We start from the raw sequence: 27,764 nt of genomic DNA, 5'->3' as shown, positions 1-27,764 counted from the left end.
AGGAAGGAATACAAGCAAAAAACTTTTAGAACAGTCTGAGGTGGGCAAAGGTATGTTCTCAGTGAGGCATTCAACAGTCATGTATCAACTCCACGTAAGTATTAGGTGTTCTTAGCCTGAGGTCCATGAATTTAGGTTGTTTTTTTTAAGTGTTTGACAATTGTATTTCAATATAATTGGTTTGCTTTGTAATCCTATGTGATTTGTTTCATGCATTTAAAAAAATATTATTGTGAGAAAGGGTCCATAGTCTTCACCAGAATGCCAAAGAGGGAGGTACAGAACACAAAAAAGGTTAATAGTCCCTCCATTACAGCTGAGGAAATCATTCTTCACCCAGAAGACTATTTGGGATGTTTCCAGATTATCTGGTGAAAGCACATTAATTGTTTAAAACTCAGGACCTGTTTTCCATGAAGGTAAAATAGGTGATTAGAACATATGTGGCCTTCTTTTTCAGTCATGTTACTCCTTTGACATGCCAGTGTAGCCAGCACCAAATGATTTCCATAGACCTTGTTTAGTATAGAAAATGTGACAGTACTGCTGCTTAATCTGGTTGACAGCAGACTCAATAACGTCAGATACATTGTTCAGGTGATTTTTTCTGTCAACCAGTTTATTGGTCAATAGTATCTGTTGAGACAATGTTCTCCAATAGCATATTTAACCTAACCCTTGAGATATATTTATTAGAACTTTTTCATAGAACTTCAAAACCAGAATGGATCTTAGATACCTCTTAATCTAATCCCCTCATTTTTATAAGTAGGGAAACTAAGTCCCAGAGAAGGAAAGGGATTGATTCATAGTGAATTGGTGACTGAGCCAGACCTCAGTCCAGTAACCTTCCTATCCTTCCAAAAGTCTCAGAAGGATTTTGTCTATTTATTTCATAGCTTTGAAGCTGAAAAGGACCTTAGAGAATAGTTAGTCAACCCTTCTAGTTTTTTAGCTGAAGATCCCAAGGCTCAGAGAGGTTCAGTGATTTACCCAAGATCACACAGATACCAAAGTAATAGAGGTGGGACTAAAATACAGGTCCTCTCACTCCAGATACAAGACTTTTTCCCACTACTCCAATATGCTTTTAAAGAGAGAGACCCTACAAAAATATGGATAGCTATATGCATACAGATATAGAGTTATAGTCATATACAGAGGGATAGATAACTATATACATAGACATAGATAGATAGATGGATAGATAGATAGATAGAGGGAGAGAGACAGAGAGAGATGCCCATTTTTAATGAGAGATGTCCATTTTTAACCTAACCACAGGTATTAATATTAGTAAAACTAATTCTTTTGAATTATAGGATAACAAAATTTATATCTAAAAGGAACATTAGAGACCATCTAATTCTATCCCATCATTTTACAGGTAAGGAAACTGAGGCCCAGCAAGGGGAAATAACCTTTCCACTGTGAAATCCAGTCTTCCTGACCCCCAAACAGATGTGGGCTTTATGGGTAGGTAACACTTTTAAGTGGAGAGCACCGTGCAGAAATGACTGTCTGGAAGAAGAAAGCATTAGCTGAAGTACTCAGCTGCCACCGCTGGTGACTATAAGTGAAACACAAGTCAGTGCACACAACTTCACACACAAAGGGAGCTGGGGGTGAGCTTGCTTCCCACTTGTCTTCTGACATCAGACCCCTTCAATGTAGCTCACCAGACGACCAGCAACAAAATCCTTGGCAAGAAAATGAATCTCTTTCTCCCATTGCCTGCTGTCTTTCACTTCACGCCCCCAGAGAAGTCTTTCTTCATCCGACAAACAGTGAAGATTTTTTTCCAGGTCACATGATCCAGGATGAAGGGGGAAAATCCTATTTGGAACAGAGATGGCCTGTGAGTCTCAACAGATCAAGGGCGATAAGGTGTGAGGTGGAGGGCGGTGGTATATAAAGAAAGTCCTCTGTACCACGGCAAACGTCCCTCCACCAACTGAATGCTTCTCTTGAGGCAGCCATGAATGTGTCTGAAGGCACAGTCACAAGCCAGCTCAGGGCCACTAGCCGGACTTATTTTTATTTCACCACAGCTGCCCTGGTTCTGTGTCTCATCTTTACTCTGGCAACTATAATGGTCTTAGTAGTTCAGAAGAAGGTAAGTCAATGGCATCCTCTCCCCCTTCTTGTCTTAATTTTTGTTTTGTTTTGTTGTTTTTTGTTCTTCCTGGAGGTATTCTTTGAAAAACCCAATAAATTATTTGAGAGAAACAGTAACAACTCAGAGAGAAAAGAGGAAGCAGATTCTGGCTAAATCATTCGTTTGGCAGGGGCACACTTTTTCGGGTAGTTCCTCAAAAATTTCAGAGAGTTAAGGGAGAGGAGCCCACAGAACAGACAACAAGTTCATGGTGGAAGTGAGGTTGTAAGTCAGCTTTTTAAAAAAGGTCCAGACATAGAGGAATGGAAGGAAGCAATGAGTGCAGTCAACGTGATATCGTAAACATACACTTCTCTTCTATTCCAAAGACTTGACCCTCAAGTGCAAATTAAGACCCATTTAAATGTTTCAAATGTTAAATCCAAAAGTTGATTCCTCTCTAAGGAGGTAAGCCAAGAATTAATTGTCAGGGCAAAATTGCTAATTACTCCCATTTCTTTGTTATGTTAAGGTATTTTTTTCACAATAACTCTATGAGAGAGGCAATGCAGATATTAGGGGTTTTCCTCCAAATTATTGATGGGAACCTGAAAGACTGAGAAATTAGATGCCCACGGTCACATTAGTAGAGAAGACAGGCAATGATGTCCCTGAGAGTTGAAGTGGACGAAAGGCTTTACATGGATGTTTCAATGCTGGACCCTTCTAGAGTGAAAAGGGCTATCTGGAAGGTTTGCTTTGAGGTCCATTCTTGAAAGCTCCCCTGTCATATCTACTACACCCAGGACACCACCCTCCAAAAAAGAGAAAAGTGTTTCTCAGCACCAAAGTAGGTGGAACGTTCCCTCAAGCCTTCCTCAAAATATTCTAATTTTCAATGGTGGTAGTGGAAGGTGTACTATGTACTAGTACCAGTACCATGAACTTTGAGGGCTCCAATGACTTTTCCATGACGACCTTAGTTTTTCTCTACTTAGAACGGAGTCAGAAAAACTATTAAAATATAGTATGTTTGAACCTCGAAATAGTCAGACTGGAAAAGACTTTAAAGATTATCTGGTTCAATCTCCTCATTTTACAAATTGGGAAACCAAAGGTCAGATACTATAAGCAACTTGCCCAATACCAAATCATTTATTCATGTGAAAGCCAGAATTATAACCAGGATCTCCAGACTCCTGTACAGAGTTGTTCTTATTTCATTTCAGTTGAAGGTACTGAGACTCTCACACTTAGCATCTAGGTAAGCATAGACAAATTATTTAATCTCTTGGAGCCCCAGTCTTCTCATTTATAAAATGGGTATTACAGACTCTCAAAATGTGAAAAGACTTTAGGGGTCATCAGTCCCATGTATATTTAGGGAGAAATTTTCTCTAGGGAGAAGAAATATTTGCCTTACCTACCTCACAGGGCTTTGAGGAAAGCGCTTTTTAAACCCTAGGATGCTACATAATTGTGGTCTTCTACTACCACCACAAATACTATTATTATTGTGGAATCATGAAATCCACAAGTATTTAATAAGCTTCTACTATATATCAGAGCACACTGTGCTAGTAAGTGAAATAAAAAGGTAAGAGTTAAACAGTCCTTGTTCTAGAGAAATTTATAATCTAGTAGGAAAAGATAACATATATGTACATAGCTATGTACAAAGAGTGATTTTGGGGGAGGGCACTAACCACTAAAGTGGGAGACAAAAGTTATTAACAACAGAGGAAAAATCAGAAGGAAAAAGTTATGAACTATGAGTCCAAAGCACAATTCTTGTAAAGGAATCTTCCAAACTAAATTTCGTTACTGTTGATAAAACTAAAATCAAAGCAAACTACAGCATGGTCATCATAATGCAATCCAGAGCTCATTATTTTAGAATGCTATTGAGGTGATTCTGAGTTTCATGAAATGTTCTGGTTTTACTGAGTAGCACATGATATACAAGTAGCCAGACATTTCATGGTCCTTCAGGACAAAGGACTGAAAGTTTCTTAAAAATCAGCTGTCTGTGGCCACACCTCATTGTCAGTTTTTGAAAGTCAGGAGCCCAAACTAGATGTGAAAACACATTTCAATAATTGATTTTAATATACCTGGCTTGGTTAAAGGTGATGGCCAATCCCAAATAAAGTTAGACTCCAATCTGTAAGGAAATGACACATTAGTTTTACTTTTAAAGCAGCTTTCTTTGGATTGAGGCTTTCAAAATACTCTAATTATATAGGTTATTGATCACTTGTGGAATAATTAATTAATGTCTATCCTCACATATCAATGGCTATCACAAGAAAATTGAAGTAGTCTTTTTTTCATAGTTTACACGCAACATCATAGGCAGTAATATTTTACTAATGGACCCAGATATTATATCATAATAACAATGTAAATAACCAGGCAGTTGTTGAGAGAGAACTTTTAGCTGGGAATATATTCATCCAAATGGGACAATGCCCTCAAATATCCTAACATGACTTCCGTTCTGAGTCATTGTCACTATGTGTATGTATACACATACATATAAATGCACATGTATATATATGTATACATATATGTATAAAGCTCATCTAATAAAATCAAAGAGGAAGATGGAGATCAATCAGGCAATACAGAGCCAAAAATAATTCCGAAAAATATTCTTGGCATAGGGCTCAAGTTGGTAGGAACCTTAGAGCTGAAAAGACACATTAGAACATACAATGTAAGAATATAGAATGTTGGAAATGGAAGGAACACTAAAATGTAGAACTTTAGAGCTGGAAAGGAGCTTAGAATATAGAATATTAGAGATGGAAGGGACTTTAGAACATGGAATGTTCAGCTGGAAAGCAATCTTAAAGATCCCACTTGGTAATTTTATAGATGGAACTGGGGCTCAGGGGACAAAACAACATTTTGAGGTAGAAGCAGGACTACACCCTAGGTCACCTAATCTAGCATAGTACTCTTTCTATCCTATTATGAATTCTCATTCAATACCATTGTAAACGTTTGTTCTTCTATTTGCTTCAACAGAGAAATGTTTGGGCATTTATTGAGTATGGTTGTCTTATTTCCTAACAAGCAAAGTAGTAGAAATATCCTTAAATCAAACCTTGTGCCCTCTCTTCCATAAGCTGACTTTTCTAGTTGGAAGTATAAATGGATTAGAAAAACTGATTACATGACTGGGGACATTTTTATTTCTTTCCCAGAGAAGTTTCACCTGCTTAGGCTGAAAGACTCTTAGATGGACAATGTGCCAGACTTGAAAGGTTCATTCAAGTGCTTATAGACTAACTGAAAAAAATAAGTCACATACATGCCTAACAATATAGATCATCTATATAGGTAACAATGCCTTCAGTAATGTATGAAGGGAGTCAAATTCACAACATCAATTTCTTGAGGGGTTCAGAGTAGGAAGAAATCTGCAATATGAACTAGAGAGGTCAGGAAAAGCTATATAGAGTAATTAAAACTTGAAATGGTAGTATTTGAATAAACTTTTCCAAAAAATATAGTCATGAATAATTGGGTAATTGGCCAATGGTGTACTCATTAAATAATGTATTAGTGTATGTATTCAGGACAAGGGAGAGAACACCTATAATAAAAGCAATGTATAGAAGAGATTTTCTGAAAATAAACTGGACCTATAGTGAGAAAATCTATTGTATTATATTCTTGCTCTTGGGGAAGAGGCTTAGACAGAAGGAAAACTATCCAGGTGGACATTTTACTTTGACCATAGGGACTGGTGGAAGTGAGCGATATGATCCCTTCAATGAACCTACCACTGAATCTACGTTAAGAGCAGACCTACCCTCTGCTATGTAGATAGTGAATGCAACCCATCCTCAGTCCAAGTTGATGTTCCCATTAAACAATGCAACATTGATGAGGAATGGTCTTCATGAATCAGAACCCAAAAGCTGCTCAACGTGTCCTGAGTTTCTATCAACAGCACTTCTTCTCTTATTCACAGACAGGGGTGGATAGGGGGACATATGATGGGAAAAGACTACTCATTTTCAAAAAGTATGACTATTTGCAAGAGAACAAGAGGGGAGGAGAGTGGGGAAAGAGAGATGAGGGCACAAGAGAGAGACAGAGATAGAGAGACAGAGACAAAGGAGACAAAGACTGAGACCCAAGCAAATAGGGAAAGGATGAGAGAGACAGAGATATTGGCCCAGAGAAAAAGAAAGCTTTAAACAGAAAGTCTGACCTGGAGAAAAAAAAAAATTGACAGAAAGGCAGGTAGTTACAAAAGGCCAGAGCAATCAACCACAAAAGACTGAGGAAGGAAACAATTTCCTGATGAAGGAGACAGGGTAGGGACAGAATATATTGTGAAGTCTAGAGCCCTGATTTCAAATTACAATAATTCTCATTTTTATAGCACTTTAAGGTTTACAAAAGCACTACCTCAGGAAAACGCTATAAGGGAGGCAGTGTACAGTGTGAGCTTTCTCATTCCTGTTTTATAGGTGGGAAAACTGAGACTCAAAGATGTTCAAATGGCTTGCTTAAAGTCACACAGTATTTTCCACTCTTCTTTTCTCCTAACTTGGTGAGTAAGCTGTCTCTTTCCTTCTCTGGGCCTCAGTTTCCTCCTCTGAAAAAGGAAGGGCTAGGCTAGAAGGTCTCTGAGGACACTACTAAAGTTATCACTATGCTTCTCTCTACCATCCAAAAACTTACTCGAATGGAGAGAAAAATGGACAACCGTCAATTACCTGCTGGTAGGGGGAATGCATCCTCTTCCTTGAGTAGTACATTCTAGGGCCATGACTGGAGCAAGGTACATGGTTACTAGGGTGTCCTTAGAGATGTCATGATACACTAAAGAACTTCATTATCTCCTGTAAATGCAATTGGGCTCTTCCTATACTTGCTCTATGGCTTGTCCTTTGAGCCAGAGGAAGAAAAAATTATGAGAGAAAAGCAGACAGAGGAGTATTGATTTTCTTATTTTCATTTGCAATGTTGATTTAAAAAAAAACCAACAACTTTTTTTTCTCTTTGTGTAATCCAGTTTGCACTTTCTCTAATGAAACTAATTCAAGTCATTCTGGCCACAGAGAGCTGAATCCATTCATCAGAGATCCCAAACTGTCTAATAATAGCAATAATTGTTGCCCTGCCCCTGTTGCAGAGCTCTTTCCTTTGTATCACACTTTCACATTTTTCAGGGACACTGACTATACCCCACACAGAAGAAGTGCATCAATCTTTAGAATATGGGTTCCAAACACAAATTGTTCTTTTCAGAAGAGTCTAAAAAGTCGTGTTTATATATCAAAGTACAGCTCTGAACTTGACAGTGCTTCATCTATAAAATGAGGATAATAATTGCACCTACCTTGTATAGTGAGGGTCAGAGATAAATCACTTTGTAAACCTTAAAGGACTATATATGTTATTCCTACATTATTATTCACTAAGGATAGAGAGGAAAGAGGCTGGGCCAGTGGCTGTTGTGAAATCTCCTACAATCAGTGGTTACATTTGATTGTCTAATTCAACTCTCATCAAAAAAGGAAGCATTTGAATCTAATTGCTTCTTTCTGTAATTGGAGATATTGAGCCAAGCTGTTGCAGTATTACCAGTAAGAAGGAACTTTAAAGTCTTTCAAGTGATGAGGGTCATAGAAATAGAGCCAGAACAGACTGTCATCTAGTTCAAATCTCACTTTTTCAATTAAGCAATTAAGACCCAAAGAATCTAAGTGACTTGATTAAAGTCATATAGGCAGCAAGCAGTGGATCCGGGATTTGAACCCAGGTCCTCTGACTCTAAATATTACATCATACTGTAGAGCTATAATTAGCCAGATCTGTAGCTGAGGCAAATTTAGCTTGGAGGGAGGAGGGAGAGGAGCAGGCAGGGGACAGGTCTGCTTCCAGAGTGGCTATCTTGCAGAGGGGACAGCCTCACCAGGAAGGGGTTGGAGTTTAAGGCTCCTTCAGGAGGAGGGCACCACACCTATGGGACCTGAGGAAATGGCAGGAGTAATTATAGTACATGATGCTCCAGTGCTGTCAGTCAAGGGTCAGGGGTTATGGTGGCACTGAAGGAAGAAATTGCTTCCCCTTGCTCTTCCACCAAATGTTGAGACCCTGGAAGAAGCTCTATTTGCCCTCTGGTCATTATAGTGCTGTTGTGCTGCATGAGATTTTAGAATAAGACTCAAAGGGAAGCCACATAGAGATCCCTGATATAATAGGGTGTAAGCATCATCTTGTGCATTCCAAAGGGATGAATGAAATACATTCCTAAGACAAAGGTGACCTATTCAAGTGATGGCTCTGCCTCTAGTAGGCTGTGTGAGTAAGTTATTTCCCTTCCCTGGAGCTTGGTTCTTCATCTGAAAAATGAGGGGGTTAAACTAGACAATTCCAAAGGTTTTGTTTTACTTGATTTTTAGTAGGTCTAATATTCTACATATTAGGTGCTCAGGTCCCTTCCATGTCTAGTCATTCATGATTCTAAGATTCATCAGTGTGATAAAACATGAGTATTGAACACCAAAAATAAAGTCTTAATTCATTCCTTCATTTGTGCTAGAAGCAGCTAAGTGACTCAGTGAATAGACTACTGAGTCTGCAGTCAGGAAGTCCTGAGTTCAAATCCAGCCTCAAATACTGTGTGATTCTGAGCAAAGTCATTTAACCTTTGTCTGCTTCGGTTTCCTCATTTGTAAAATGGGGATAATAAGGTCTCCTATACCACAGGGTTGTTGTGAACATCAAATGAGATAAAAATTGTTTCCTTCATCCTTCCCTGGAAATCTTAACTAAAACACTTCATCTCCTTAAAACTGGGGGAAAACACTTGTACTACCAACCTCACAGGTCTGTTATGAGTAACGTTCTTTTATTAACATTAAAGGACTATATTAGAGTGAGCTGTTACTATCTTCAGGAAGAGAGCAATGACCCCAGGTCCAGTTGATCTTTAACAGAATAAGAGATTGGATAGGATGGCCTTTGACCTTTTAATTTTTATCAATTAGAAGTTTCTTTAGGAAAGAGACTGGACCACATGAATTCTTCAGGTCCCCTCCATTCTCAAGGACTTCAGAACATGACACTGTACCCTAAAAAACATGACACCCCCTAAAATCTCCCAAAAGTGAGGGGATGGGAGGCACTTAAAGAAATTGGCTCAATCACAAATTATGTATGCTTTGAACTATTACACTTAAGGAGTCAACAACCATGATCTTATAAAATTAGCTACCAGTGTGAAATTCTCAGACAGTCTATTTTCTCTTGTCCTAGAGATGGTGGAGAGAAGAATAGTGATAACTTTGGCAGTGTCCTTAGAGAACTTGTAGCCCATCCCTTCATTTTTCAGAGGAGGAAACACGTGCAGAGAAGGGAAGAGATAGCTTAATCACTAGTTTAGGAGAAGAGAAGAGTGAATTTGGGAGTCGAGAGGCCTGGGTCTGAAAATACTGTGTGATCCTGAGCAAACTATTCAAACCTCTTTAAGCCTCAGTTTTCCAACCTATAAAATAGGAATGAGAATACTCACACTGCACACTGCCTATCTCATAGTACATTTAAGTGCCTTAAAATGTGAGCTAGGTGGCACAGTGGATAAGACCTAAGTTCAAATCTGGTCTCATACACTCACTAGCTACATGACCCTGAGCAAATCTCTTAACCTTGTCTTCCTCAGTTTCCTCATCTGTAAAATGAGCTGGAGAAGGAAATGGCAAACATTTCAGTATCTTTGCTAAGAAAATTCCAAATGAGGAATCAGATATGACCAAAACAACTGAATGACAACAATTGTAATTTGAACTCAGGTCTCTGGCCTTGTGATTGTTTCCTTCCCTTCCTTCTTTCCAATATTAAATGAAAGAGAATTCTGTAGAATCAGGTCATGCACCTATACAATGAGTACATGAATGAGGGACTGGGAAGATCTCAAAAACATCCTGACTTTTACTTTATTTCAATGAAAATAACTTGAATCATAAAATGTTAGAGTTGGATCGAACCTTCAAGTACATAATGTTAGAACATAGAACATGGATTTATTAAACTGGAATGGCCTGAGGAGATCATCTAGTCAAGATGCCTTATTTTATAGGTATGGACAGAGATGCTAGCTAGAAGAACTTTATGATCTAGAGCTGGGAAGGATTTGAGGTGTCATCAATTTGACTTAAGTCACACACAAAGTGAATCAGTGACAGAGTCATGAGTCCTGTGATCACTTCTAGGAACTTTCCACAGAACCACATGACTGTGCCTCCAAAAGGCCCTTCCTCATTAAAAAGCAAACAGCCCTGACAGGGATAACAGATTAGCCCCAGATCTGAACACAGTGTCCTGTACATATTAAGTACACAATAGAAAGTTTTGAACTGAATTGAACTTACTTTCTCCATCACTGGCACCTTAGAAATGAATCATTTATGGGAGAACAGACTACCATCTTTGAAAGCAAAGAGCAGGATCCTGAGGGAATAGTAGAACCTGGAGTAGCTAAATAAGAAGTGGACTTTTTAAGTGTCCAGAAGTTATGTAGAATTTAATTCATTGTCTACCCACTCCAATGCAGTAGTAAAAATGAAGTGTCAGCTGCTTATAACATCACTCATTTGTTGCTTCCAATGCCTTCCAAACAGAAATCCATCAGTTGGTTCACAGAATCATAGACTCTCTAAGGGACCTCAAAAACCATTTAGGCAGCATTTTTTCCTCCTGTATTTTATGAATGAAAAGACTAGGGTGCAGAAAGGAAAAGGACACATTAAATCATAGTCTCAGAGTTAGAAGAGGCTCTCCTGCATATCTGCCTTCATGTTCAGGTTATCCAATATCTGCTAGAGGACTCATTTTTTTTAATGAATAAGAATTTTTTTCTCTCCCTCATTTGAAAAAGAAAAGAAAAACAAAATGCTTATAATAAATATGAATAGTCAAGCAAAAGAAATCATCCTCCATTGGTCATGTCGAAAAAAATGTGTCATTCTGTATATTTAGGCCATCACTTGGCTTTCCAAAGGTAGGTAGCATTCTTCACTATCAGTCCTCTGCAATCATGGTTGGCCATTGCAATTGATGAGAATTCTTAAGCTTTTCAAAGCTTTTCATTTTCACAGCGTTAGGACAGGAAGATTGCTACCTTACAAGGCAGCATTACAGGAAATCTTTGATTTTTTAGAAAGAGTATCCTTTTATATAGTGGACCTATAACTTGCTGCACATTAGTATTGAATCGGAGTGGAAGAAGTAAGATCTTTCTTCCATAGGACAGCCCTTCAAATATTTGAAGAAAATGGCTTACTTTAGTCTTTTGTAGTCATTCCTGAACTGCAAGATTTCATCATGGGCAGGGAGTGGTTAATTGGCACAGTCAGGGACAGCAAGAGAGCTATAGTCAAATTCTATGAGGATCCTCTTTTCCCAAATGACTCTCCCTCCCAGGAGATGCCATCTCATCTCTCTTTGCCTCATTTCCTTTCAAGAATGAGGAAAGTTTGATGATCTCAAATTCTAAATACCAAACTTTCCCTTACCAAGCATTATCTTTTCTTGTTTGAGCAACCTGCATTTAATTCAATCACAAGAATGGTTTCATATTTCTAATTAATGGATCTCATACAGGAAGCACTCGAAGGAATTTTCAATTTGATGTATTGAAAGATTCAGGTTTTGGCACATGTGGCTACTTCTCTCCACCAATGAAGACCATGACTTAGTAGAGACAATGACAAAATGGAGCATGGCCAGAAGAAAGTGACTAGGACATTAAGGAAACATTAAAGTCCTTTTCAGATCTAGATCATGCCATGTGGGAACTGGTTGAAGAATGTGGAAATATTTTGTTTGCACGAGGTCATAGATCTAGGGCTGGAAAGTGACCTTAGAGGTCATAGAGCCCAACCTCTTCAATTTTCATGTGAGGAAACTGAGACTGGGGAAGCAAAGTGATTTGCCCAACAACGCTATCCAGGTTATTAAGTATCAAAGGAAAAGAATGCTGTGGCTGTAAGGGTAGAGAATGGGGAATAGTACAGTGATAATTGTCTTTCAATATTTGAAGGGCTATCAGGGCAAAGAGAGGCTCTACTAACTCTGCTTGGTTCCAGATGGCAGAACTAAATACTGAACCAGGACTTAAGCTTTAGAGAGTTTGATTCAGGCTTGAAGCAAGGGGGAAAAATTCCTCCAACCATCCTCCAGTTTGTCAATGTCTTGTTAAGTCACGGTCTGTATTGTTAGTAGTGTACCCACATTCATCAAAAATTGGGTCTTTCAAGACATCAGAGTGAGAATCTGGGTGCTTGTTATTCAAAAGTGGAATGAACTGTGGTGAGTTTCTCCGAATCAGAGGTCTTCTAAAAGAGGCTAGATGCTCCCTTGGGGATTTTAAAGAAGAGATTTCCATTCAGGCAAAGATTAGACTACCTAGCCTCTGAGATTCCTTCCAACTCTGAGTTTTTGTAATTCTGTGAATTTCTTAAGAGTAGATAAGATTAAAAAAGATCTATGATCTAATCTGGCTACTTTGTTAATGATAAGCATCCTTGAACCTAACTGAGCTAATCCTCAGGACAGATGCACAGCTCATTCTTGGACCTATACGCATAGGTGACTGGGGCTTGATTTCACCAAAATTTTAGAGAGAACAAAACTTAAAATAATAATTTTAAAAGATTGTGCCAGTTTTATGTGATTTGTATTTTCATTTTGATAGCACTTACACTAATTCAACTACAAAGGATAAAAAAGAAAACAGCTTATTATCTAGTTAGCAAGAACAAGAAAGTAAAATTGGAAGTTACAAGACGGTCCCCTTACCCTCTACACCCATACACCTCCCCAGGTGAGCTCCCTCTCTATCCAGTTCAGCCCTATCTACCCCAGAAGTCCAAGGTTTAGTGTTTCCAGGATTTCCACAAGGGGTTGATGCTGGAAGTTTCCTCTCATTATTAAGAACTGGACTTTCTCCCAGTAGCTTGGTATTCTAAGGTGTCTGTTATGGGACCAGTGTCTTGTGATTCACCTTTCTAGCTCAACTGAATATCTTAATTATTTCTTGTAATATCTTTACATTATGAATTACAAAATCAATCTGAAGCCATTGCAGGCTCAGGGAATATTTTCTGCTGCCTGGCCCAAGTCCTCAAATTGCTCATGTCAACTCTGCATGCATTCACATTCTTGCCAACATATCAGAGATTTTGTCCGATTAGCTCAGTATCTTTGACCCCACAGTCAGTCACCTCTGAAACAACAAGGCATCAGTGAAAGATGTTAGTGGAAGCTGAGTGAGACAGCCTAACATAAAAGGACTCGATCAGTCTGAAATCTTCTGGTTGTCCAAAAGCAGGAGCACATTCCTATGAAAGGATCCATGTCAGAAGGAGAAAACACATTTGAAATAAGATATAGCACTTTAAAAGAAGCATGTAATATTAAGTTTGAATGCATTCTTCATTCCTGGCTTCTTTTTTTTCTTCAGGAACACATCCCGCAGTCACCTGACAAGTCACCCCTTATAGGAGGTAAGACTTTGAAATTAATAATGAATGTTTCAGTTGTCTGGCTTGTTATAAAACTTTGTCGCTTGACTGTCAGAAGAGAAAAAGTGAAAGTCCTCAACAAACCCACATCCTGGTATAGGATGGTCAGAGGGCTGGCCTTCTATGCTTGGGGTAGAACTTTAGGGGCCAAAGAGTCAATAGACGTTTCTAGTAAAAAGACTGCACCTAGAATCAGAAAATCAATGTTTGATTCCTGATTTTGCCACTTGTGAAAGCTACTTCAGTTCTCTGGGCCTCAGTTTACTCTGCTGTAAAATGAGAGAGGAAGATTAGATCATCATAAGTCTCCTTCCACCTCTGATATTCTGGGCTGTAAGATACTGTCTCCATATACCAGCTATTAAAGCACAAATACTTGTTGTCACTAGCTCCCTTAGAACAGATATTTTTCCAATAGCAAGTTGTTAGTTTTCAAGATCAAGACTCTACGAAAGTGACAGATAGTCAGTTACTAAAGCATTTATTAAGTTCTTAGTATGTTTCAAGTATGGAAGATATAAGGAAAGGCAAGAACATGGTCCTTTCCTGCACTATGCTTGAATTCTAAAGGATTAGAAAATACCTGAATAACTACAAATATACAAGATAGAGACAGAGACCAGCTAAAATTTGGGGGGTGGAGGATAAAATATGGGGACAAGAAGAGTAGGTCTTGGGGGAGTATCATGGTGAGGCATCCTGGAGGGAGGGGTAAAGAACCAGGGGTGGGAGATATAGGAAAATGCCAACATCAAATCTCACCCGCTTCCTTGTTCTGCCAAAGGTATTAAAATTATAGGGCCCACTAGCCAGAGGGTGACTTGAGTAATGTTGCCTGAGTCTAGACACTCTTATAGTAAAGAAGCTATTTCTCTACCAGTCTCCAGACTGGTAGAGCCCCTTGAAGTAGTCAGTGTAAATTTATCATGTCTAATATAGCAATTCTTCCAGAATGTAAATTCAGTAACACAAGGGCAAATCTGCCTCTCCTTTGCAAAAGAAAGATAAAAATAGTAACATGTTATATTAATTTAGTATACTATATCTATCACTTCATTTTATCCTCACAACAAAACTTTGAGATAGGTAGGAAAATACTGTTAACCTCATTTTACAAATTGAAAAACCAAGACTAACAAAAGTTAACATAACTTAATCAAGTACATTCATAATAGTGTTGGAAACTTACACCTAACTCCCTTTATTCCTGGACTAGTACTCGTCACATTATGCCAATTCTGTGTTTGTCAGGTGATTTGAATTCTATTCATTTTTGCCCTATGGTTTTCTATGTTTTTGATGCAGTTGCAGCCAGTTTTTGGCCCAAGAAACCCCACACATAGATAGATGAGTAGGTATCCCACTTTAACATTAAGTCCCAAGGAAGCTTTCTCTGTATACTCACAGAAGAAAAAACCAAAGATTAATCCAGGGTAAAGTAAAAGCACATATTCATCTACTATAGTTTTATCCAAGAAAAGCATGTGCAATGAAGTGTCCTGTTTGCAAAACCTCAGAACAGTGGGGATTTACCACTCAACAGAGCCCACTATGGTGAGCTCATCATTGGGTCTTACTAGGCCTCTTTTCAGAGCTGAAAATCATCATTGGGAATGCCAGGGGACAGATGTAAAACCCTCTAGGGAGCCCTAGACCTTCAGAGTGAAGTAAATTTTCTGCCCACACAATGTTCAGAAACAGCAAATATTGAGCACCTGAATTGAGGTGGGAGTTTTTGTTCATACAAAAAAAAAAGAAAAAAGAAAAAAAAGATGATGAAATGCGATGAACCATCATTACAGGAAAACCACAAAAAGCAGAAGCCAAATATGTAGTGAAAGGATTTCTGTGTCCCAGTAGAATCCTCCACTTTCCCTGTCCCCAGGCAAAGGCATACTAGCTAGTAGAATCAAAGAATACTAAAGGTCAAAGAAACCTTAAATCATTGGTGTTCAACTCAAAAAAGAAATGGGGCCAGTAAATCATACATAAGGATCCCTGAAGGTGGATATAAAAAGAATTAGAAAACCACATATTAACATTATCCATGTTCTATTATATTTTTGTTTATTTTATAATTAAATTAATTAAAATAAAAAGATGTAATTTAATTAAAATAATTACATTTTAATCTGGTTTGGGCTGCTCTTGGGAGTGTCGTGGGCAGCCTCATGTTTGATACCAAAGCCTTAAAGCATAGAATTTTAGACAATAGACTGTTAGACAATAGCTGATAGGTACCTTAGACTATTAAAGCTCAAAATAACCCTAGAGCATGATATCTAAGAGCTGGAAAGAACCTTAGAATATAAATGTTAGAACATAGACTATAGAAATCTGTGGAAAGAGCCTTAAAGCATATAGTGTTAGAGACCAGAGGGACCATAGGATCATATATTTAGAACTGGAAGGGACCTTAGAAGTAATTTAATCCAACCCTCTAATTGAACACATATGTAAATTGAGGATTGTAAAGGTGGATTGCCTTGACCAGCATAGTGCAGCTAATGTGTGTCTGTTCGTCCTTCATTGCCAAAGAAAACCATGCCATCAGAGAAATAATGACATGACTTGCACTTGACTTTATTTTTGAGTGAGGGAGGGCTGTGCAGGTCACCAGCCTCACTTCTCCTCCAGAGCCATCTGAATCCACTGACCAGATATTCATCAGGATGACTGGAGATGACCCAGGATGAGGCAGTTGGGGTTAAATGACTTGCCCAACGTCACACAGCTAGTGAGTGTCAAGTGTCTGAGGTGAGATTTGAATTCAGGTCCTCCTGACTCAGTGCAGTTAATAAGTGTCTGGGGAAGGGTTTGAAGTCAGATCTGCAGGGCTGCCTCTCATAGCATATAGAATCTTAGAAAATGTCCAAAAACACAGAATGTCAGAACCAGAAGGAACCTTAGAGCATCAGTAGTGGAGGGGGATGTGATGTAGTAGAAAGCATGGGATATTGAAAGTAATGAAGGATCTGCGTTGCTCAGTTTCCTCATCTGAACAACAGGATGATAATGCCTATGGCAGCTACCTGATGGAATTATTATGATGAGGGGAATGAGATAATTTGCCTGAAGCACTTTATTAGTATATAAAGGTCTATAATTATCACTGTTGCTGTAGCTCAAAGGAACATATAAAAGTTAAAGTTAGAAATCTTAGAATACAGAATGTTGACCTAGAAGCATGCTTAGAACACTGAATATTAGAGCTAAAAGGGACCTAGAAAAAACAAAATGTTAGGACTAGAAGGGATTCTTAGGGACCTTTGGGACTGAGGGGGATCACTGATTTGAGCTGGAAGGGATTTCAGATTCCAGCTCATCCAACTGGTTCATTTTCCAAAGGAGGAACTGATCCCAATGACTTGTCCAAGCTCACAGAGTCAGAGGCCAGATTCTGAGTCCCTCTGGCCCCAGATTCAATGCCCTTTCCATCATCCCCAGACAGGGGAAATAAGTTGAAGAAATAGTCAATTGCTAAAAAAAAATTAATAATAATAATAAATAAATAAATAAATAAATAAAAAGGGGGTGAGGAGTGGAAATTAAATACAAAGTTTAGAGTTGGAAGGAATGTGAAAGATCTAGGCCAAGGAGACCTTTATTATTGTTCTGAGTTATTTTGGTTATGTCTGACTCTTCGTGAACCCATTTGGGATTTTCTTGGTAAAGATACTGGAGTGCTTTTCCATTTCCTTCTCCAGCTCAGTTTACAGATGAAGGAAACTGGGGCAAACAGGGTTAAGTGACTTGCCCGGGGTCATATGGCTAGTGAATGTCTGATTTCCAATTTGAACTCAGGAAGATGAGTCTTCCAGATTCCAAGCCCAGTACTACATCCACTATGCCACCTACTGGTCCCAGAGGAAGCCTAGGCTTTCTTATTGTTTATTGTATTCACTTGTACCAAAGTCTGTTTTGTTTTATTTTGTTTTTTAACTATTTCAACAAAATCAGCTTCCTTTCTATGTATTTTATTTCATACATTTAAAAACATTAATATGAGAAAGGGTATTTAAACATTCCCGGATTGCAAAAGGAGTCTGTGATACATAAAGAAAGATTAAAAATCTCTGATCTAGAACAACTCCTCATTTTACAGAGGAGAATAAAGTCCAGAGGGGTTAATCAACTTGTCCAGAGTTACACAAGTAGCAAGGAGAGTGTGGATTCCTCTCACTCCAAATTCAGCACTTTTTCTACCACATAACATTTCCTTCTCTAAGTGAGTAGTACTAAAGCACAAAGTCAAGCCCTAAGGCAGCCTGTAAGTCCAAGGCCACATGGTATTTATAGAAAAGATGTTTGGATCCTATCATTCTACCTTCATCTTAAAGACCCCTCAAGTACTCCAAGAAAGGATGGGGTATTCTAACATCTCTGAAGCTGTAGTGCTGTGAAACCTTTAAGGTCATTCTCTCAGTGAATTAAAAATACCACCTATGGGGAAGCTTTAAATAGCACAGGGATAAAGAGGCTTTTAATGGAAAACAGGAGATCCATCTCTCTAGTCATCGCCTTCCAACTTAATAGGGACCAGAAACTGTCCTTTCCCACCACTCTCAGGACAGGACAAATAGAACCTTCCCTGCCAAGGGCAAACATGAGATTATTGTAAAGCAGCACCTTAGACCTTACCAGGCCCTCCCTAATACCTGGAGAGTGTATTATCTATCTTCCAGATCTAGGGCTGATATATCATTACAGAACCCAATTATTCTTGACTTGTGCCTTGGCAGGATCTGGTGGATGGGCCTGAAATCATTTGTTGACAGACTAGAAAGAATGAGCTTTTGAAGGTTAATTAAAGGCTTATATTCCAGACTGCTTTAACTTTCTCTTAAGTATTCAGTCTAATGGCATAGTCACAATGAGGGACAAGAGAGCACTGTTTCTTTCATTAAATCTTTTTTTCTAATAGGAAGGTTTTTTTAAAAAGATTTCCTTGAATCTCCCTGTCTTGGAGTATTAGATTTTCCATAAATAGAGTAGATGGCTAAAGTGTTTCCAGATTTTGCCCTGAGAGAGTCCAACTCCAAGGATCCTCTCAGCTCTACAGAAATGTGAGTAGCAAAGGATGATCCTTCCTAGTGGCATACAATAAATGTTCAACATATGGCTCTCCCAGGAAAAAAAGTGTTATCTATTTAATCACCAAATTTTTAGCCATTTATCCCTTATATTTCTTCCAACCATCTTTGACATCCCATTCTCAGGGTCTCTACCTTAATCCAGGTCCAATTAAAATGTTAGAATTATGTAATAAAAGAAGAGCAAGTTTTGAGGTTTGAGGGCAAGGAGGAGACATGAATGAGAAGATGATTAATTTAACTTTTTTATTTAAAAAAATGCAGATTTTGAAGTTACCCTGGAATATTCAGGTGATAATTGTAGGAACAAAGCTTGAGAGAAAAATGTATATTTGGAAATTATCCTCAGAGATGATCTTTGTGAAATTGTGATGATGACACTCAAAGACCTCCAATGGCTAACAGTTATCTACGGAATGAAGTCCAAATACTTTAATACAGGGGGGAAAATGTATACACAACAGGCTTAAATTTTTAATCTATATTCCTAACATTATCTCCGTAATTTTCTCAAATCTAGACAATAAAAAAATAATAAATCAAACCTTGATCTGTAGCATTTACTAAATTCTGAGGTATAAATGCTCACACTGAAAATTTAGCAATAGGCTCTTGCAAAGCTGGTTTGAGTTGCTCCAACTCTGATCCTTCCTCACTCTGCTCATTGCATTTGCCTATGCTGAATGCCTATGCATTTGCCTAGGCTGAAGATAGAAGTGATGCTGAACCTTGGTTAATGACTGCACAGCATCTTCTACACAATTCAGGTTCCCCCTCCTCCCCAATGGATACCTTCTGCTCCAATATGCCAGGCTTCTCTTTGTGGTCCTCACACAAGGGCCACATCGATCAATAAGTATTTATTAGTGCCTATGACATGGGCATTGTATGGCATGGTGGCTAGAGAGTTGTCTCAAAGCCAAGAGGACCCAGGTTCAAGGCTTACCTCAGACACATACTAGGTCTGTGACCATAGAGAAATCATTTTACCTCTCAGGGTTCCAGGCAATTCCCTAAGATTGTAAGTTGCAGAGAAGGTGTCCAGCTGCATCAATAGAGAATTCCCTCTTTCTTTTCCTCAGAGAGCTCTCTATATATCATTGAAATTATGGGTTCAGTCCTTGTCCACTATGTGTCAAATGCTATACTAGAGTCTGGGATTACAAAGACATCAATGATGCAGTCCCTATCTTTTCATTCTTGGAGGGAGGGAAGGGAAAGAACAGCATGTATACATTAAAAAAAATATGGAAAATAAACATTTATAAAATGCAGGATCTCCCAAAACTCTCAATGTTGAAGCTGTACTGAGACTTTTAGGACACTATATGTGCAAAATGAATATAAGGTAATTAAGATAGAAAGGCACTAATACTCATTTCCCCCTTATCATCTTTGTTCATACTTTCCACACCCACACAAAATGCCCTCATTTCTCTTTACCTCTATTTTAAGGCTCAACTCAAGATGTACCTCTTTGATTAAGTCTTCCTGAATCATTTCAGTCAATTTTGATCTGTACCTTCTTTAAATTCCTCTAACATTCAAAGTCCAAACCAAGTAATTCATCCCTTTTGTTGTTTTGTAATTATGGATTCTCAGAGTTGGTCTTGACCTTTTTCAGAAAGAATAGCCCTGTCTCACATACCTCTAATACATCTCAAATGGTAGCAGTAAGAGGTGGGGAAGAATGGGGAAGGTTCCTCTTAGGAAATATTTTGCAACAGGAAGCTCATTGCCTCTTGAGGCAGTCTGGTCCATATCTAGACAAATCTGATTATTAGGAAATCTTCACACACTGATCCTGAGATCATAAGATATTTGGAAAGAGTCAACCTTCTTTCCTCCCTTCCATGGTCTACTTAACGAGAACATTGGAAGAGATAATCCCTAAGGTCCTTTCCAGTCTTCATTTTCTTCTACTCTAATTTTGTGTGTGTATGTGCACATATTCCAAAAAGGGTGGAAGTCACATTTCCAACTAATATTTCCATCCCTATAATCACATAGCTTCTAGGATGAGCTCTGCACACATTATGTGCTCATAAAGTATCTGTTGACTGAACTCAGTTGTTACCATCTAGATGGAAATGTTGTCTGCCAGGATTTTTCTCATAGGGCTACAGTTTCTTGGAAGCAAGTGTTTCACCCAATAGGGTAGGTGGCACTAGAGCCAGCCAAATAAGTTTCATTTCCCCAGCATTTGACTGAGACCTCTGTCAATGTCTATGCCCTTCAGTAGCAACAAGGTGAAATGGCGGGACTCAGGGACATTTGTCATATTCATCCAATAGGCCCAGTATTCAGGCTAGGCTATGAGGTAGGAGGAGTGAAATTGCATTTGGCTTCTTGGACCTATACCATCTTGGGCACAACACCCAATTGCTCCCAAATCAGTCTGTCTGGGCTGTCAATATACAATGGGCCTGGATCTGGAAACTGAGAGTTAGTAGGGATGTACATGGACTCTCCTTGGTCAAGTCTACAGTTCTGGCTTTCTCTCTATAATCCACTTCATGGCTCTCAGTTTTTGTACATTCAATTTCCAGGGAGTCCATGAGTTCCAGGTAATCAAGCTCACCTTTAACTCTATGTAGGCAAGTATCTCCCCCAAGAAGCTTAAAACATAGGTGGTTGGGGAGTTTGTTTGGTTTTTTTCCCTTAAACTAAGGGAAAAACTATCAGAACAGAAATCTAAAAGAGGTTAAAAATAGATGCTGCCATTTGAGTTCAGGAAGTATGAATCTTTAAAGATCCTTTTCTCCCCATCCTTGAGTTTCTCAGAAACGAGCTGATTTCACTGAATCACACATTTTTAAAAGAATGGGGGAGAGAGAGAGAGAAAGAGAGAGAGAGAGAGAGAGAGAGAGAGAGTTAATATTTAACAAAGACAAGCCCAAACATGCCAGACTTCTGATACATAGTTCTAAACTCTCACCTGTTATAATTGGTACCAACTCAGCCAAAATGGGGTGAAGATGCTTTCATCACATGAGGGAGTAGCTGGGTCTGGGTGTGATATACTGTTTAAGCCAGGATCACACATCTTATCTTCCCATCTAACTCAGCCTGCTGGGTGTGCCTGGGAATAGTCTATGAGGGTTGGTCTCTGGTCCCTAAGGTCCCTTCCAGGTCCTAAAGAGAATGGCCAAGTCACACAATCAGATTGTTAGAGATGGAAGGAATCTTGGAGCTAGCTCATTCAATCAACTCATTCATTAAATCAGAAAGTATTTATTGGGTATCTACTATGAACTACTATGGGCAGGTCAATTCCCTCCTTTGGGTCTTTGCTTTCTTATCTATAAAGTTAAGGGTTTGGACAGCATGACCTTTAAAGTCTTTTGCAGCTCTATGATAATAGGTTCATAGCACTGCCCTAGGTATTATGCAGATTACAAAAAAATGAAAGATATTTTTCACCCCCACGAACAAAAATATTGTGAGTAGAGTGCTGAACCTGAGTTGGAAAGTACTACAAGGAAAATGCTGGCATTTAATCCTGCCTCTGACACTCATTAGAAATGGGACCACAGACAAGCCACTTAACTTCTCTCTGCTTATTTGCTACATGGAGATAATAATATCTGTGGTAGCGACCTCACAGAGTGGCTGTCAGGCCCAAATGTGATCATGGATGTCAAAGCACTTCACAATGATTATCAACAATGATTATTTGCAAGGGAAAATATGGTGATAACAATAATAACTCATATTTGCATCTTATTTCATGGTCTATAGTTTTCCTAACAGAGAAGCTCCAAGTTTGATGATGAATATATTGTTGTCCCCTTTTTACAGATGAGGAAACTAAGACTCAAAGAAATTAAATGGCTTGTCCATAGTCACACAATTAGTAAATGTTGGAGCAGGGATTTGAACCCAGGCCTCCTGACTGCACCTCCAACATTTTTTTCATGAATTCATTTAAAATAATTATATTGTATATTCATTAATAGGGGCAAGTGAGTGGCACATTGAATAGAGAACTGGGCGTGGAGACAGGAAGATTTGAGTTCAAATTAGAACTCAGACATTTACTAGCTGTGTGACCTGGGCAAGTCACTTAATCCTGTTTGTCTCAATTTCCTCACGTATCAAATGAGTTAGAGAAGGAAAAGGGAAACCACTCCAGTATCTTTGCTGAGAAAACCTCTAATGGGATCACAGAGTCAGAGACTACCACCACCACCAACAACAACAATTTATTAAAGTGCCAAATTAATGGTAAGAAAGGAGCATTGCAGTTGGAAATGATGATAGATAGCATCTAGGCCACCTCATTCCCATTTCTTCCATAGATGAAGAAACCAGGGTCCAGAATGGGAAGTACTAACCCCAAAGTCATAGAGCCTGGACTTGAACCAAGGTCTTTTGATTGGTCCCAAATCCAGGCCTCTTTCCATTATATCACACAAAACCATGAAGCTGGAAGAAGCAGAGGAGAATTAGCCTGGGATAGGTATGGGACATAACCCTGCTTAGCTTTAACAAAAAGGATAGTGCTTGGCTGTAGCCTTCCCCAAAATAAGGTTCATGAGGGAGCACTTAATAAAAGTTTGTTGAATTAAACAAAATTCATCAAAAAGGAGAAGGGAATAACTCAAGTGATTTTTGGCTATTAATGCTCCAAGTACAGGATGTTTTTTTTCTGTAGGGCTTCCCCCACCCCAGCAATGCCTTCTTGCAGACAGTACAGGGAACTATTAATTTTGTTGGCTCAAGCAGTTCAGGCCTCTTCTAACTGCTCTGCTACTTACTAAGTCATGTGAGTAGCAATGAAAACACAGTTTGACTTACTCGGTGCTAAATGCATTAATAGGACTTCTAGATGGGTGTGTAAGAATCCTGGTGGGGAAGGGGAATGGGCCAGATATTCTTGAATATTCTTTTCCTCTTTCTTACATGTTAAGCTGATTTTCTTTTGTCCACACCAGAGTGATATTTTTTACAACTTCCACAAAAGCTCCTAAGACTGTCCACTGAATATTGAAGAAAAAGTTTAAACCTTTGATTCTGACATTTAAGACCTCTTCATTCTGATTCCAACCTACCTTTATTCCTCCTCTTCATTGGCCTGTATCCCAGCCTATCTATTCTCATTTGCATAACATCCTCATGGGATCATAGATCCAGAGACAGAAAACAACTCAGAGGCTCATCACCTCTAACCTGGTCTATTGTAATAGCCTCCCAATTGGTCCCCTATTTGCAATCTCTTTTCAACCTATTCTACATATATCTGTGAAAATTCTCTTCCTAAAGTCTGTCTGTTCATGTCAGTCCCCTGCTCAAAAGCAGGTCACTGTCCCCCACTACTGAAATATACTCCCTCTCCTCTTTCCCAATCCCAGTCTCTAGCTATTGAAGTCTTCTCTCTCCTGGAAGGCTTAATTCCAGTTCAACCTGTTCTCTGGCTCAATCTCATCTCAGGAGAAAGGGATAGATCAATCAATAGCTTTTATTACACAGCTACTAAGTGAAGCACTGTGCTAGGAATCTCTGTCTTCTCTTAGCCCTTTTTCTGGGTCTTTCGTTTGTCCTTATCTCACTTACTTTTGATGTACCATGGCTATCTGTGCCTTCTTAGTTCCTCCTCCCTCTTTTAGACCTAGGGAAGCACCCATCTCACATCTCTGTGTATCCCTCAGCATAGTGTATTGAATGAATGAGTGAAAAAGAAACTTTAAACTCATAGAAAATAGAATTTTAGCACTGGAAAGGACCTTAGAGATAACCTCTTCTTTGCAGATGAAGAAACTGGGAACCAGAGTATATTGCATAAAATCACCCAGTAGCAGAGGTGGTACCCAGGTCCACTGACTTCTAATTTAGAGTTCCACCAGTACCACAGAACATAGCTGCTAAGCTTAGTCAATTACATAATGAGTCAGTGTTTATAAACACTAAGCACTTTGGCAGGGCTGCCAGAATAGGTCAGTCACTCAATGGTCACTATTTGACTGACTAATCATTTCTACCAAAATGGTTTAACTGATTTGAATTGAGTACAGACATAACAGGAACCAGGTTTTTAGACACTCAATTAGAGAAACCCAAGTTCTCCTACCATGAAGTGAGCAACTTCAAGGCCTGAGTTCTGGTCTAAAGGTCCAGAGAATCAGCCAGGGTCAAGGCCAGGAGTCTCATATGTAATAGTATCCTCCAATCTCTTCAGCCCACTTGAACTTCTAAGTAACTGCTTGAGCTGATCCATCAGTTTCAGGTCAAAATTATGGGGGTGGTGGGAAAAGAAAGGAACAAAAATCTGATGAGCTAAAGGTCACAGACCTTTTTAGAGAGTGTCATCAGATACAGACTCATAGCCATTAAAACACAAATGTCTGAATCAGCAAATATTAGAAATGAAAGGAATCTGAAGCCCAAGGAAGGAATTTCTTCAAGTTTCATTAAATTAGATATAATATTATAATTTTTTAATGGCAAGAGTATATCCCTGGTTCAGATGACTTCATGAATTGTATCAATGTCTATCAAAAAAAAAGGCACATAAATTGTTTTTTGTTGCTGTTGAAAACAAAAAACACAATAGCTATCTAATTCCGTAAACGTATATTAAGCATATGGCATTTTCCAAGACAAGGTGTAAGGCCCTTGAATACAAAGAAAAAAAAATCTTTAACTTCAGAATGTATGTACAGAATGAATGATGTACAGAAATAATAGATACACCTAAATTTTATGAAGACTCAAAGAAGAGTGGAGAAGAGGGGACATATATGAGAGATGTTGTAAAGTGAGAATCAAGAAGACTTGGAAACCAATTGGATATGGGAGGTATGAGAGATGTAGGAGTTTAAGATGACTCTGATAGGGGTACTCTCACCAGAAATAGGGAAATTTGGAAGAGGGATAGGTTTAGGAACAAAGATGAAGGGTTTGGTTTGGGACATATGGAGTTTCAGTTGCTAATGAGACATCCAAGTGAACACATTTGGCAAGTGAGGAGGTATGGGAGTCCAGGGGACAGGTTATGACTGTTAGATATAAATTGGTTGAACTCATGGGAGAAGATGAGATCACCAAGATACAGAGAGAGAGAAGTAGAGGGTCCATGACAGAATCTAGAAGTAAACTCTTTTGAAATGGGATGAGGGAGGAAATGGATGATGATTCAGCAAAAGAGACTGAGAAATAGCTCTGGTACACAAAAGGAGAACAAGAAAAAAGAGCATCATGGAAATCAAAAAAAGGATAGAGTTTCTAAAAAGATAAGACATAACTCTTTTAAAAACTACCATTGAGTAGGATGAAAACTGAGAAAAAGCCAAAAAATGTAACAGTTACAAAACTATTGCTGATATACTTGGCAAGATGGTGGTATTTATTTTAGCATAGCTCCTCTCCCTCCAATCATCTCAAATAAGAAGAAATTTGCCAGATTTATAGCAATTAAAGGGCTGCTAGGTGGTGCAGGGTTTAGAATGCCTGGACTGGAGTCAGGAAGACTCATCTCCCTGAGTTCAAATCTGGCCTCAGATACTTATGAGCTGTGAGACCCTGTGAGACTCTGTTTGCCTTAGTTTCCTCATCTGTCAAATGAGTTGGAGAAAGAAATGGCAAGCCATGCCAGTATCTTTGGTCAAGAATACCCCAAATGGGGTAACGAAGAATTTGACATGACTGAACAGGGACAACAAGAGTAGTTAAAGATTTGTCATCAGTAAGAGGAAACAAAGTACTGCATGGAATGTAGCATCTTCCAAATTAACAGCAAAAACCTGAATTACCTAAAGGTCTCACTCACCTAAACTACTCCCTTCTTCCTCCAATCCTATTCCTGTCCTTTCTAGCAATTAACCCTCAAGCAAGAAGTGAAAATCCATGGTCTTACCCAGTATTGCAACAGAAAGTGATTGGGTAGGATCAGGAAAGATAGAAGGGAGACTGGTATTGCAGAGCTTGGTAGAGGGGAAATGGCTTCTGTATCTGAGGGGAAAGGGTCTAGAAACCTAGTTGTGCCCAATCATCTCCTGATAGAATTTATATATGGCAGGGACCAAACCACATCCCCAAACTTGCCCACTAAAAGGATCTGAGCCACCAAACTTGTTTGGTGCAGGAAAACAGTGGCAGTGGCCACAGCAAAGGAAGGTGGAGGAACCAAAAGCTATTAGGAATTCAATTCAATTCAATTCAACTAGAATTTATTGTACTGTAAAGTTTGTAAAACTAAAAGGGTGAATATAAGTCCAGTCCCACTCCCCACCCCCACAACAGACAAACCAACAGTAAGATATATAAAAATGGAAGGAAAGATGAGTGATAATCTCCCCCAAAAGGTCACAAAACAGTGAATAAATATTGTTTTTAAAAGAAAGTGAGTCTCCCTCTCCCTAAAAAGAAAGAGAGGCAGACAAACAGAAAATTTGGAAGATTCCATAGAGATCATGGAAAAATAGTAAGAAACTCTAGGAGACTGTAAAAGAAAAAAAAGTTTAAAGAATATATTAGGATAGAAATTAGGTCAGAAATTGGAGTTCTCAACTCATCAATCAACAATCATTTATTAAATATTTACTATAAGTGAGGGAAGTAGTAAGAAAAAATAATCCTGCCATCAAGAAGTTCACATTCCAATAAGAACGTGTTCACATCTACTGATTCATACAATATACATACACAGTAGATACAAGATAAGCTTAAAGAGGAAGTCATTGCCCTCTGAAAGAACTGTGAAAAGACTGCTGCAGAAGATGGGACAAGAACTGAGTCCTGATGGAAATTAAGGATTTAAAAAGGCAGAGGCCGGAGGAAGATAAACAAAACACATAACCTGAAGCATACAAAGGAAAATCTCAACAAAGTAATAGCTCTGAAAAACAGCATGACAGATCTAAAATTCAATAACAAGGGAAAGAAAAACTGGTAGAAGAAAATCCAAAGACAATGATTCTGAAAGAACACATAAATGCTATAAAAGCCAAAGCAAGTGAACTTGAAGAGCATGAACAAGAACAAGAATCATAACCTTTATTTGACCCTACCATTCCCAAAAGC

General features: G+C 38.7%; 1 protein-coding gene across 1 annotated transcript in view; it reads left to right on the top strand.

Moving 5' to 3' along the window:
- Positions 1-1,760: 1,760 nt before the first annotated feature.
- The window catches only part of TNFSF8 (TNF superfamily member 8), a 36,554-nt gene continuing 10,550 nt past the window's right edge, over positions 1,761-27,764 (top strand). Inside the window, exons 1-2 of the mRNA XM_072631736.1 lie at positions 1,761-2,116; positions 13,590-13,632. Of these exons, the coding sequence (XP_072487837.1) occupies positions 1,979-2,116; positions 13,590-13,632 (181 nt within the window). The 5' untranslated portion in view covers positions 1,761-1,978. The remainder of the gene's footprint in view (positions 2,117-13,589; positions 13,633-27,764) is intronic.

This window comes from Notamacropus eugenii, chromosome 1 (genome assembly GCF_028372415.1).
Source record: "Notamacropus eugenii isolate mMacEug1 chromosome 1, mMacEug1.pri_v2, whole genome shotgun sequence".
NCBI lineage: Eukaryota > Metazoa > Chordata > Mammalia > Diprotodontia > Macropodidae > Notamacropus > Notamacropus eugenii.
This window is presented reverse-complemented; position numbering and strand designations above follow the sequence as displayed.